Source organism: Cricetulus griseus, chromosome 3, assembly GCF_003668045.3.
Source record: "Cricetulus griseus strain 17A/GY chromosome 3, alternate assembly CriGri-PICRH-1.0, whole genome shotgun sequence".
Lineage (NCBI taxonomy): Eukaryota > Metazoa > Chordata > Mammalia > Rodentia > Cricetidae > Cricetulus > Cricetulus griseus.
This window is the reverse complement of record NC_048596.1, coordinates 222,440,302-222,453,828: the sequence shown is the minus strand read 5'-3', so window position 1 is coordinate 222,453,828 and position 13,527 is coordinate 222,440,302. Positions and strand designations below refer to the sequence as shown.

General features: G+C 43.6%; 1 protein-coding gene and 1 long non-coding RNA gene across 4 annotated transcripts in view; one reads left to right on the top strand and one right to left on the bottom strand.

Annotated features, from left to right (window-relative positions):
• The first annotated feature begins 2,989 nt into the window (after positions 1 to 2,989).
• LOC118238602 overlaps positions 2,990 to 13,527 on the top strand; it is a 73,330-nt gene continuing 62,792 nt past the window's right edge. For all 3 annotated transcript variants that reach the window (XR_004769340.1, XR_004769342.1, XR_004769339.1), the window contains exon 1: positions 2,990 to 13,370. This is a non-coding gene — a long non-coding RNA (uncharacterized LOC118238602). The remainder of the gene's footprint in view (positions 13,371 to 13,527) is intronic.
• Positions 13,065 to 13,527, bottom strand: part of Ccdc3 (coiled-coil domain containing 3) — a 93,997-nt gene continuing 93,534 nt past the window's right edge. The window contains exon 3 of the mRNA XM_027405185.2: positions 13,065 to 13,337. Coding sequence (XP_027260986.1) covers positions 13,065 to 13,337 — 273 coding nt within the window. The remainder of the gene's footprint in view (positions 13,338 to 13,527) is intronic.

Here is a 13,527-nt window from a genome sequence, read left to right as displayed (position 1 = left end):
GATAGTTTATTACAGTCATATGTGCATTACAAATGATAGGTCTGAAATTTGGAGAAGCCATATACTTTAATAGTGAAAAGATAAACACACACACACACATCACACACACACACACACACACACACACACACACACACGCGTGCGCACGCGCACACACACATGCACACAGCCAAACACCCATGGAAAGGCTGTCCTGGCACTAGAGTTTAGGGTTTTGGTATACCAAGAAGCAAAAGGATGCTTCCTAGGATGAAAGAAATATTCTGTATCTTGTTTACATCTTGGTGGTATCTCTATGGATGTATATGTTTGTCAAAAATTCAACTATGCACTAAAATGGATGTTAAATAATTTATAACACAACATGTTTACAAAAGTTAAAGTACTTTTTAAATTATTAAAAAGACACAAAGTTGAGCCAGAAGACTTGGTTCTGACACCCATTTCCACCAAATACTAACTGTGTGATAGTGTTTAAGTCACACAGCCTGTGACTTCATGTCTTTGGGTCTGTTTTATATGTAAAATGAATATCATCGTTTCTTTTTTTCTCTTTTGAGTTTCTAAGACAAAATTCATGTAGCTCAGACTAGCTTCAAACTTGCTATGTAGCTGAGGATAACCTTGAACTCCTATCCTCCTACCTTTAACTCCCAAGTGCTGGAAAAATAGGCTGCTATTTTCTTAACATGTATTTTAAGAGTATTATAAAAGTAATTCATTCATTTATGCATTCATGCAATGAGTAAGTAATGAGCACCTGCTACATGCCATGGTCTGATCAGGTAGACAGCAGGGAACTACCATCTGGAAAATATAGTCAAAACCAAAACCACCAGGGTCCCTGTAACGATGGAGCTGATTGCCTGGGGAGCAGGGAGGAAGTTGCTCTGAATGAAATAAAAGTAATGAAGTCCTCTGGGTGATAAACTAGACTCTCAGGAAAACTCCCAAGTTTCAGAGTAGGGAGAAAGAAAGCTGTGCGAAGATTAGAAGGAGAAAGGCTCCAAGCAGAAGGACTATTGTGTGCAAAGGTCTTGAGACGGCAACAAGTTTGGGTAGAGTGTTTGCCTGGTATGCATGAGACCCTGGGTTCTATACCCTATATCACCCCTCAAAAATGATGTTAATTAAGAGGTGAACAAAGCACAGGGCAAAGCCATCAGGGGGCATGGAGGCTAGTGATGGGTCCTGGGTGCTGCTTGCATTAGTCACTGAGTACCATGGCCAATGTAACATTGTTAACAGGCTCATGAACCAGAGACAGATGGAGCCACTCCAGCTTCCCACTGAGTTCCTGAAACGGAAGACTTCTGTAAGCCTTGTGAGTTGTTCTCATGAGATGTCATAGCTAGCAAGCTGAAAAACTCCGTGGCAATTTGCCAGCTGCCTGGTTTTAAATCTAGTCCCTTTGGTGGAAAATGAAAATGAGAATAAATTTCAGGATTCTAATTGGAATCTATCCCCTGCAGGGAGAAGTCTATTTTTATGTCCCCATACAATACCCTGGAGGATTCTGGGAACCCAGCCTGTGTCCACATTCTATGCCAGGGACTAAAGTGAGGAGGAGGCACTAGCTTGCCTCCTAAGGAGGAAGCCCACGGTACCCTTCAGGTCTCCATTTCTCAGTGAGGTGTAGCCTCCAATTCCACTGAAAATAGAGCAGACACCCTGGATCCTGCAGAGAAGGAAGAGAGGGGAATGAAAGAAGAACTCCAGGGGGAAGTTGAAACAGTGAAGACTTTTGTTCTTTTGACGTTAAGAGCCTCTGTCTATTCTGAAGAGAACCGATTTATGTTTGAGATTTAGCCGATGGTGGGGGTGGGGTGGAGGAGCATGAGGGGAAAACCCTAGCACAGTGTTCATCTTGGTATGACAGGTCAGTTTGTGGGTTGAGAGAAATGATGTATTTAGAGAGATGCAAGCAGGTCATGTTAGATGTTTATGACCCTCGGGAAGATGAAAACCCGTCTTCCCTGAACCAAACAGTATGATAAAGTACTAGAAACATCTGGATGCATTCATCATATTTCAGAAGGAAAAGCCGACAAAAGGTGGGTTAGACAATTCCAGTTTGAGGCTTAAGGAAAATGGAGTTGGTGTCTCCCCTCAGCCCAAAGCTGGTTCTTTGTGTCTCACACCAAAATGATTTAAATTAGTTGAACTCAGAGAATTCTCCTCAGAGGTCTAGAATGGTTCTTTGTGAAATCTGGCTTGAGTTTCTCTTGTACTCCTACTTTTTACCATCACTACCACCTCAGAAACAGAGGGCAGGCGACCCAGCCCCTGAAAGTTCCATTAGAAAACGGGGAAAATGATCAGTGGCACGTGTGTTTGGAAAATGTACAACTGCAGCCAATAGAGCACTTTCTTTTTTTTCCAACTTTTTTTATTTGAATTAGGAACAGGATTGTTTTACATGACAATCCCATTTCACTTCTCCCACCCGTCCTTCCCTACCCACTCCCCCCACTAAAACCTTATCTGTCACATATCTTCACTGCTCCCCCTGGATGGTGAGGCCTTCCATAGGGGGTCATCAGAGTCTTTCATTTCCTTTGGGGTAGGGCCTAGGCCCACCCCCCTGTGTGTCTTGGCTCAGGGAGTATTCCTCTATATGGACTGGGCTCCCAAAGTCCACACCTATGCTAGGAATAAATACTGGGTTTCTACAGGAGGTCCCGTAGATTTCCGAGGTTTCCTCACAGAAACCCATGTTCCTTGGGTCTGGATCAGTCCCATGCTGGTATTCCAGCTATCTACATCTGGGTTCCAGTTCAGATCGGTGATTAGTTATGGGTGCCTTCTTCTACTTCCACCAGCTGCTGGATGAGGGCATATAAGTCTGTCATCAATCTCATAATCAGGGGAGGGCATTTGAGGTAGCCTCTCCTCCGTTGCTGAGATAGTTAGCTGGTGTCATCTTTGTAGATCTCCAGACATTTCCCTAGTGCCTGATTTCTTGTAAACCAAAAGTGTCTCCCTCTATTATATCTCCATTCTTGTTATCGTGTATTCTTCCCCTGACTCATATTTTCTGCTCCCTCATGTCCTCGGCATCCCTCTTCCTCTCTCCTTCTCATTCTCCTAGCTCCTTCCCCCCCAACAGAGCACTTTCAAAGAAAAGTAGGTTCTATGCAATGGGAGTTGTGGTAGTGGTAGAATTTTCCCATGTTTTCTTCCTGAGTTGAAATTGAGTCCTGGCTTCTCAATTCCCACATGCTACATGCCACAAGTAGGCCATTAGTCATGTTCAGTCATGATGTGAGGGGGGGGACTTCTGGGTTCTCTGTCTCCTTACTTGTGATTGTGATGAAGGATGGATGACAAAAACATTGTGTAGTGGCCTTGGGAGATGGCTCAGTTAGAAACGTGCTTGCCTTGGAAGCATGAGAACCTGAGTTTATTCCTAGAACTGATGTGGGAAATATCCAGGCATAGTGGTACACACTGGTAATTCAGGTGCAGGGGAGGCAGAGACGGGCAGATCCCTGGGGCTCACTAACTATCCAACTTAGCTTACTTGCCAAGTTCCTTGCCATCCAGAGACACTGTCCAAGAAGGGAGGGATGGAGGGAGAGAAGAAGGAAAGGAAAGAAGGATGGAGGGAGAGAGGGAGGGAGGGGAGAATGTTACCTGATAGATGACACCTGAGGCTGTCCTCTGACCTCCACAAAATGGTCACTCATATGCACATGTGTCTGCACACATGTATGTACCCCTACACATGAATGTACAAAAGAAAATTCTATAATGATAGCGGGATGAATGTCCTATCCAATCACTAATGCTCTAGAGCAAAACAAGAAAAAAAACATGGAAAGAAAAGTTTAAAAGGAAACAGCATCTCTCTCCAATTGACAAGCTATGCTCTTCTCTGAAGTCCCCTGTGATGTGTTGGCAAACAGGCAGATAGGAAGGATCTGAAGGATTTATGCCTCTGAGACATTGAGCTACCTGAATAGGAGCTGTGGGAGAACCAGGCTTGTGCCTTCCTCCAATTGATGCCTAGAAAAGCTTTCCACATGGCCTTGGGCTGGTTAACCCAGAGATCTGCAACAGCTTCCCTCTTCCAAGCTAAACACTGGATTCTGAGCTATTAACTCCAACTAAAGAAACTGCCTTGAGGAATCCAAGGCAGAATGAAATGTACAAAGGAAAACACCTTTAAAAGCAGCATGCAAATAACAGTGTAGGATTTAGGAAAGGTTCCTATTTGAAAGGTATTTATGCGTTTATAAGATTCTTATAAAATCAGTCCTCTTGATATGTCTGTCATAAGAGGCCATGTTGAAGGTAATAAAGATATGAAAATGGATGGTTTATTGATTGATTTAGTTAAATTTACTGATGGATGGACAAGTACAGTGACATTAAGTCATCTCCATGGCCTCACAGAGAAAACAAAGATGATGGGATATCAGAGTCTCAATTTCATATTGCTAGCTGATATGGAGGATAGATGACAAGAAAATAAATTTCAAACTGTGTTGTGACCTGCCACAAGGATAGCCCTTTGCCCATAAAGCATTCTTTCTACCACTGGAAATTTCTTCATGAAACTTGGGAAACCATCATATAGAAGGTGTTATGGACCACATGTTTGTGTTCCTCAAGATATCAAAGATTGTCACCCTCATCCATTCAGTGGAGAGCCAATGAAAAGATAGGTGTAGGGCTGAAGAATTGGTTCAGCCATTAAGAGCACTGTTGCTCTTGTAGATGACCTGAATTTGATTCCTATATTGCAGCTCATAATCATCTGTAACTCCTCTTCTGGCCAATGTGGGTACCTAGCGTGCACATATGCACATACATACATACATACATACATACATACATACAACACACACATAAAATGAATTTTAAAAGAAAATAATGTAAGGAAGGAAGAAAAAGAAAATGGAGGAATAAGGATAGGTGTCAGCAAAGCAGGAAGTAGTTTGTAGGGAGAGATCTGTACGTTTGGGTGTGGCCACAGGTGCATACTGGGATGTGGAATAAAGATCTGAGGAGAGGGGACTCACCCTTTTCTCGGGGTTCTAGTCAGATCTCAGAGTGCTGCTGAGACTGGATTTTCGGAGCGCTATCTGGTTATAGGTTTCTCATGTAAGTGATCTCCCTTTTAATAAATAACCAACTATACCCTTATCCCATGTACGGTTCGTTTCTGAGACAGTAGTTTTCAAACCCATAATGTGTGAATTTGATACTAGCTTCCAAATAAACCAGTGCTCTGATCTGAGACACCTATGTTCCAGATTGTGAGAGATAAATGCTGTTTGTAGCGTCCTGCTAGGGCTTTGTGTAACAGCCATCCAAGCTGTCTAAAACAGAACTACTTAAAGAAGGGGTGTGAGTATGGATTGAATTCCCTCAATAGAATCCAGAGTTACTAGTTATCCTGCATTTCTCTGAGCTTTCAATTGAGTCTTATAAACTCTCCATTGGATGTTAGACTGCACCTAAGAGACACTGGGTGACTTGGTGTTCCCATACTTTTGAGCAGCTCTAGGGGGTGGCAGTTGTCCTTCATAAAATGACTAGGCCAGTCATGATGGTTGTGCAGACATGGTAGAGATGTGGTACAAAAGTATTTGGGGAAGTGCTTCCTTCATGTAGGACATGCTTTTGTATTACTGAGTTATTAGAGTGCAGTTGGAACAGACTAAGTCTAAGATGGTGCCCACACATTCCCAACTCCTGGCAAGCATGTCCTTGTATGTTGTCTTCCCTTTGTATGTGTGTTGAAAGAAGAACTATGACTTGTTTCTAATCTGGAGTTTATTGCAAAGGTGATGAGAGTTCACTTCCTTTCTAGATGTAAATTGTGTGTAGTGTGTACATATTCTCTATTGCCCTCTAAGCTTTTATATTTGATGTTTGCAAGGCCCATCTGGCAAGAGCATGAGGGCAGCTATTTAGCCAGTGAGTTCAACACACTTAAGAAACTAAATCATGTGCATCTGTTACTTTTATGTTGCTGTGACCAAATTCTCCAACATAAACAACACAAAGAAGGAAAGTTTATTCTGGCTCACACTCCCTAAGAGTTCAGGCTACCATGGGGGCTTGGTGAAGCATCTCAGTTCACATCATGGCAGGTGAGAAAGCCAAGACAGTGATAGGCAGGGCCCAAGGGTAATATTTCTCCAAGAATCTGCCTCCAGTGACCAGCTTCTTCCAGGAAGACTCTACCTCCCAAAGATTCCAGAACCTTCTACCAGCTGGAGGTCAACTGTTCAAAATATAAGCCTATAGGGAGTCAGGGCATTTCAGACTCAAAGGATAAGTTCTGCCAACAGTCATGTGAACTTTGACATGGAACCCTCCCCATGAAGCCTTCAGACAATACCTTGACTTTGACTCAGCCAATGGCTGGCCTTAGCAAAGAACATCACTAAGCTACCTCTAGACACTGAACTGTAGCCATAAAGCAGCCAGTATGCTACACAACCATAGGTAGCTAATATGTCAGTCTACAGTACTTATATTTAGATCATTTTAAAAATACTCAGAGCTATTCCAAATACCCAGAGAGTTTCTTACCAAGAGGACCTCTAAGTTATTATCTCCCAGAATGAAGTGTTTGTTCCAAAAACAAACAAAAAAACCTCATTTATCCTCAGCACAGTGATTTCTCAGCCCTGGATGCTCATCACCCCCATGCAGAAGGTATTGTCTTATTCTAGGTCTAGAAGCTAGGCCCCTAAGTTGGTTAGGGAAGCTCTTCTGTTTGCAGCTCCTAGGTGTCCCCAGTGGGCAGCCAGGGTGGAGATCCCCTCACATAGGGTCATATTACATCATTGTCTGGCACTTTGCTGGTGGCAGTTTTGTCCTCTTTTCCTGTGCTTAAAGGTCTGGAAATGCTGACTTCCACTCCCAGGGTGCCCAGCCTCACAATTAAGACATGATTTTAATAAAAAGCTCTTTTTCTGTGTCTGGTTTAAATTTTCCATTTTATTGGACAGGAAGACACAAAATGCCAGGCCATGTGGCTCATGCCCAGCCATCTGGCAACTAGAGATTCGTCTCACAGGGACAGAGGATACAGCCAACTCATGAACCCTTAATGGGAAGCAGAAGTCATTGAAAAATTCAGATAATGGAAGTTTCATCTCACTCCCTTTTAGGGCCTCTCCCATATCCCTTAGTAAAAGCCAAAGAACCCCTCAGATAAACCAACTAGGCTTTTACCCCTTCACCTTGTGAGGTCTCTGGTGGCAACACCAACCAGCTTTAGAGATGTCAAGGGAACAACAGCAGGAAGCAGGTTGTGAGAAGGAAAAACAACAGCTTTTGAAGCCCATCTCTACCCTGAGGAAAAAAAATAGTGTCCCAAGACTTCTCAACAACTACTTATCTCAAAACTGTAAACATGTAAGGAACTATAGCAGTTTCTATGCAGATTAAGCATCATGTACTTGAGACAGTTTGAAACATAAGTGGGATTTTTCTCAGTGATGGACAAAGAGAGACCAAAGGAAAGGGGGTAGAAAATAAATGATACAGTCAAAGACATTGGGTTCTGGGTGAATTGAATGGGCTATGGCTTAGGGTGAGGAAGGATATTGAGGGTGAGATGACTAGTCTTGATTGTCAACTTATTTAGATTTAGAAGCCAGATGGAAACATACCTCCGGTTGTGTCTGTAAGGGAGTTTTTACATTAGGTTAATTGAGGTGGAACGAGAGCCCCCACCTGTGGATGGTAGTGTTCTGTGGGCTAGGGGTCTGAACTAAATAAAAAGTGTGTGATGCACCTGAAGTCATCACTCTGCCTCCCAATTGTGGATGCAGTGTGACCAGCTGCCTCCGGCTCCTGCTGCTATACCTTCCCTGGCATGGTGGGCTGTACCCCTGAACTGCCATGCCTTCCCTGGCATACTGGGATATACCTCTGAACTGCCATGCCTTCCCCGGAATGGTGGGCTGTACCCCTGAACTGTCATGCCTTCTCTGGTATGATGGGCAGTACCCTCAAACTGTGAGCCAGGATAAACCTGTACTCCCTTTAGTTGCTTTTGTCAAGTATTTTATAACAGCAATAAAGAAAATGACAAATACAGAGAGAGATAGCAGGAGGAAATGAGCAGATTATTTTTCATTATATATATATATACATATATATAATTTTCATTATATATATATATGTAAAATTCTGGCATTGAGGATGATCCTGGAACTCCACGCATAACTACCACAGGGTCACACCTAGATTGTATTGATGGATGTTAGTTATAGGGATCAGTCCGACGTTTACCAGTTGAAGCATCTTTTTCGCCTGTGAAACCCCATGACCGACCATACATTTGGATAACTTATTTGGCCCTGATTCCTTTTACAGCTAACTTGCTCACTTTGTCTCTTGAAGTTCAATACACTATGTGTTTTCTGTGCCATAAGGAGAATTTCCCACAGTCATCTCTGAGTGGAAGATCAGAGGATGCCTACTTCTCTGCTTCCCAGGGATGCCAGTATTCAACACTTTCAAAAGGAAATGTACTCCAGATCTTATATAAAAATAAAATAAAAACACATTTTTAATGAATTAGTCTTGAGTAAAAATTTAGCTATTTAGTAACACTAATATTTTTTGAAGATTTATTGATTTTTATTTTATTGGTATGGGAGTTTTTCTTGCATGTATATCTGTGAAATATATGTATGCAGTGCCCATGGAAGCCAAAAGAGAGTCTCAGATCCCATGGAACTGGAGTTACTGATGTTTGTGAGCTGCTACGTGGGTGCTGGGAATTGAACTCAGATTCTCTGAAAGAGAAACCAGTGCTCTTAACTGCTGAGCCACCCCTCCAGCCCCTGACATTAGCTGCATTCCACTATTTCCAGTACAGAAGAAAGTTCTATTGGAAACCACTGGTCTAGGTTTGCATAACTACACATATAAACATTTTATCAATGGCAGTTTTGTTTCATTAGAATTTGTAAGTTTAAGTATTGGTTGGAGAAAGCCAGTATAGTCATTTCACAGTAGTCAGGGAGCTAGGAAGATGGAGTGAAAAAGGAAGAAAAAAGTCTTGGTGATAAGTTTTGAATCATGTTAAGTGTTTCTTTTTGATAATTTCATAAATGTAGGAGATAAATGTGGGAACATGTAGTTTTGGCCATCTGCTGCCTGAGCGCAGTAGCCTGGACTAAAACCCAGTCCTCACAGGCTAAGGAGGGCCTGAGAAGTAGAAGGTAGAAGTCATCACTTATGGACATATAGAGTTTTCACTGGGGATTAAAGGGCAGAACACTGTTGTGCTTGGGGCTGGCATGTTTCTTTCTGGCTTTTGTCATGGTGTGAATAGGTCTGGGAATGCTTGGAAGAAGAACAAGAGTCCCCAATGATAAAGATCTACGTTTAAAGAAGAGAGTGTTGGAATCAGATGTTTTAGTCTGTTTTCTGTTGCTATAACAAAATACCTGAGGTGGTGATTCATTAATAGAGAATTATTTGTCACATGGTCTGGAGACTAGAAAGCCTAAGGGCATGGTGCTGTTTATCTAGTGGCCATCATAACATGGTAGATTGAGCGACCTAATAGTACCAGCTCAGGCCTCTTTCTTCCTGTATAGCTGCTAATACCATCATGGGAGGGCACTCTCTTCTCTTTAACTCCTAATTACCTCCTAAAAGTACTGCCTTCAACACATGAATCTGAGAGAGTTTCCAGCACATATGATGTCATCACAGGGTAAGGGAATCTTTCAGATGCTGCATGGAGCAGTAGAGGCAGGCCTCTGCTGGGTGGTGGGAGAAGAGGAGGATGGCAAACCCACTAAGTGTGAGTGAAGGTAAGAGATTCCAGGGAACACACTGGTGATGGGTTGCATTTTCTTTATAGTTTGAAGGAACAGCCAACTACTCTGTGTGGAAGAAAGGGAGGTACTTAGAAAGTTTTGAAAAAGCAAAAGATTTATGGCAGATAGAAAAAGGGCCAAAGAGTCATATGATGATCAATAAGAAAATTATATGCAATCCTACCAAATAGTCTCTTTCCAACAAAGTGGATTATGTCATATTCATCTACAAAATTATTGAGTTTTGACTTTCGTGCATATGTGTAGCGCATATGTACATGTGTACTATGACTGACTGCAGTCACTTCTCCCTCATTTCTCCTCTTGTCTGATAAACTTCCTTATTGTGACACACATTGAACCTTTATGGTAAATGTTGATAATAAAAAGTAGAAGGGACAAGAAGGGATTAAACAAGTATCAGAGCTGTGTTGCACATCTCTGATGACAGTCCCAGTCATCCTGCTAATCTCAGGGCAGGAGATCTGATTGTCCCGTTTACAGACGAGCAGGTACAGAGCAAAGTGAAGGTAGAATTAAGTGCTTGTTTAACCACCTGCACAGTTGTGTTCCTTAGGCTGTTTATTTCTTGAAACCTCGGGTTCCTGTTGGAGCCTAGGAATTAAGCTTTCTACTTTATAAAATTATTAATAACATCAAATGAGATCATCTGTGAGAAAGAGCCTATTACTGGGGTGCTTTAGTGTTGTAGGGGAGAGATGTGGATCAGCCCAGGCTGGCCTCAAACCTATGGGTCTCCTGTGCTCCAGATGCAAGGGTTCCAGTAACTTCTGATTCCAGTGGGGTTCATAATGTGCAATGTAGCTGGTGTTTAAAACAAGTGTTTTAAAGGGGAGTAAACAGTACAGCAGAGGCAGTGTCCTGAATGGGAAAGCCACCAAAGACGCTGACTCTCAACATACTTTTGAGCTAATGAAGCCTCATTCCCACACTCACTGCTGTCCACACCTTGCCAGTGGGGCAAATGACATTCCTGGGGACTGTCATTTGAAGATTTGAGAGTCTTCCTGCTTCTTGCTTACTGTGTGATTTTGTCTTCTGGTACCTTGAAGGGAAATGATACAGTAGCCCGAATTTCACAGAAGGTACCAGAAGAGACTGGAGGAAGAGTGTCATGTTCTGAGTGATGCCTGGAGTCATCCTTTTATGGAACATTAAACATTTCTCTCAGATGAGTAACAGGTGGCAAGGGCTGTGGAAAGATGACAAGGCAGAAGATTATGGGACCTAGGGAAGTCTCTTTTAGCAAGACATCGGTATGTGTCTAAAGACATTGATTAATGATACCTCCTGTCCCCTGTGAGCAGCAGATCAGGAGCACAGGTGTGCTGAGAGCTGGGAACCCAGGGGGAGTGAGACTAAGGTCACATCCATCAGGGAATGGCAGGGAGAACAGGCTTGATCAGTCCTCAATGTCCCAGGGTCACTCCCAAATGTCTCCCCAAAGGCTTGAAATCATTTTTCCAGGCTGAAGCTGGAAATCATGAAACCTCCCAGATCCAAAGACATGCTCATTGTCTCACTGCTGTTAGAATCACTGCTCATGTTTATTGGAAAAACAGAACATAGCACATCTTGGCTTCCACAGTGCTCTGAGTCCTGGCTCTGTCACCTTTAAGCTTGTCATTCTCTTGGGAGGTAACAAAACTGCTTTAATTAAATGTTCCCCCAGGGGAATTAGCAAGAAGGCACTCCTGTGTAGCAAATCATGAATAGCACTGCTAAAGGGGCTAAGGGGTGAGGGTGGAGGAAGATTGGTCCCAGAATAGACGTTCCTATCATGCCCAGTCTAGCCAAAGGCACGATACTCATACAATACAAGGTACTTCTCATAGAGATGCCTGGACTTCCTAAAAGCAGAAAGGTAGCAATGTGACAGTAATGGCCATTTTATCAGCCTCGTGTGTCTGGAGTGGGCTTTGGGTGGTTGACATTGTAGAGCCAAAGGATTCTTTTTGTTGGTGGGACAGCATGGAAGGGCATTTGGTCTGGAGGGCCACCAGCAGGAAAGACAAAGCAGCAGCCACTCAGCTGACTTCGGAATAACACAGCTGAGATATGGTCAGCCTTGGCAGTGGTAAGGTCAGTGAGAGTGCTCTTATTGAACTGCCTTGAAGTTTCCTTTGCAAAGAAAACCTTTTGTTAAAGACTTGTTTAAAAGAAAGTGCACCATTGCGCAAGTATTTCTATCAGGGTACATAAAGACCTTTTGTGGGGAACCTGGGCAAAGACCATGTGTGTTTCCCAATAGGGCTTGGAGGTTGTTGGAATACCTAGACAACGCCCTTTAGGAGCCCGGGTGGGAACACGGCCTTTACCGAGTCCCACCACGCAGGGAGATGCATTTGCAGAGCAGACAATCTCAGTGTTTTGGGGTCATTGACCTTGAACTCATTTGGGAACAAGGGTTGAAACCATCTTTAAATGCCCATCAAAGAAAATCTGGTTTTTTAACAGTAGGCCTGAGGGTGCAGCTCAATGGTAGAGACTTGCCTGGCAAGCATAAGTTGCTAGTTTGACTCCCAGAATCATGAAACATGGTGTGTCCACAAAAGCAATTGCTCTTTAGATTAAAACAACCTGTAGGTGTCATGTCAGCCCTAGGGCGTTGCAGTTGGAAAACTGATACAATTTATCTTTACCAATTACCAGCTGCCTCAGCTCCCTGCTCAGAACTCCTTAAGTCTTAACAAGCTTTGGCTGTGAGGGAAATACTAACTGGAGTGCGAGTCCCTGCATATTTGCATGTAGGCGCCCTGCATCTAAACCCATGAGCAAAAGCAGCAGAACATTCCGGAATGTTCTCTACAACTGTGGCTGTATGTGCTCTGCTCTGGTTGCTGAGACTCAGAGACTCACTTCTGAAATAAAAGCAGAGTCCCGTGATATCTTTGTGAATGTTCTCTTCTAGAATGTTCTCTTCACGAAGAAGAGACTCTCTAAAGGTTAAGGGCCAGACCCAAGATGGCCCAGAACTCAGGATCCTACTACCTCTGGGATTTAAGGTGTGGCAACAGGACAGAAAAAGGGCATGCCACACATAGGGTCTGAAGCCGAGTAGCCAGTAAGGCCAGCACACAATAGAAAAGAAAGTAAGTTTTGCCATTTTACCCAGTTAGACTCTACCAAATGCCTAACGGGTATCTCCTACAATGTTTGAAGTAAGTGTGTGTACAGAACCGGCGTTTACTCTCTCAGTCCGCTGGGACAGGCAAGGCAGGCATCCACCTGCACCTGCTACCCGTGCAGGTAGGGGGCGCGCGCGGGCTCCCGGCCCAGGGCGTTGATGTGCTGCTGAGCACCTGCGCCTGCCAACTTCTCGTTGAGTTTTTGGTTGACCAGCTCCAGGTGGCGGCTGTTCTTCCGCGCCTGCCTCAGAGACCTCTTGACTTTCTTCACCCGCTCACGGAGCTGCCTGTTGCGTTTCTCCAGGGTGGCCACCTTCTGCTGCAGCTTCTTGACGTGGTCCTCTTCCTCAAACAGGGCCTTCTGCACCGAGGAGCACATGAGCTGGGGGCAGAAACAGCGCAGAGGGAGAGGCAGGTGAGTCTCTGCATTTAAAATTTGTTCTAAGTATTTGTCACTGACGGCAGGAAGGAATGAACTTCCCATAATTCGGTTGGCGTATACCCAAGGATATGGGGTAGTGCGTAGGGGAGGAGCCATGCTTGCCTCTAGAACACACAAGCAAGTGTTTAAC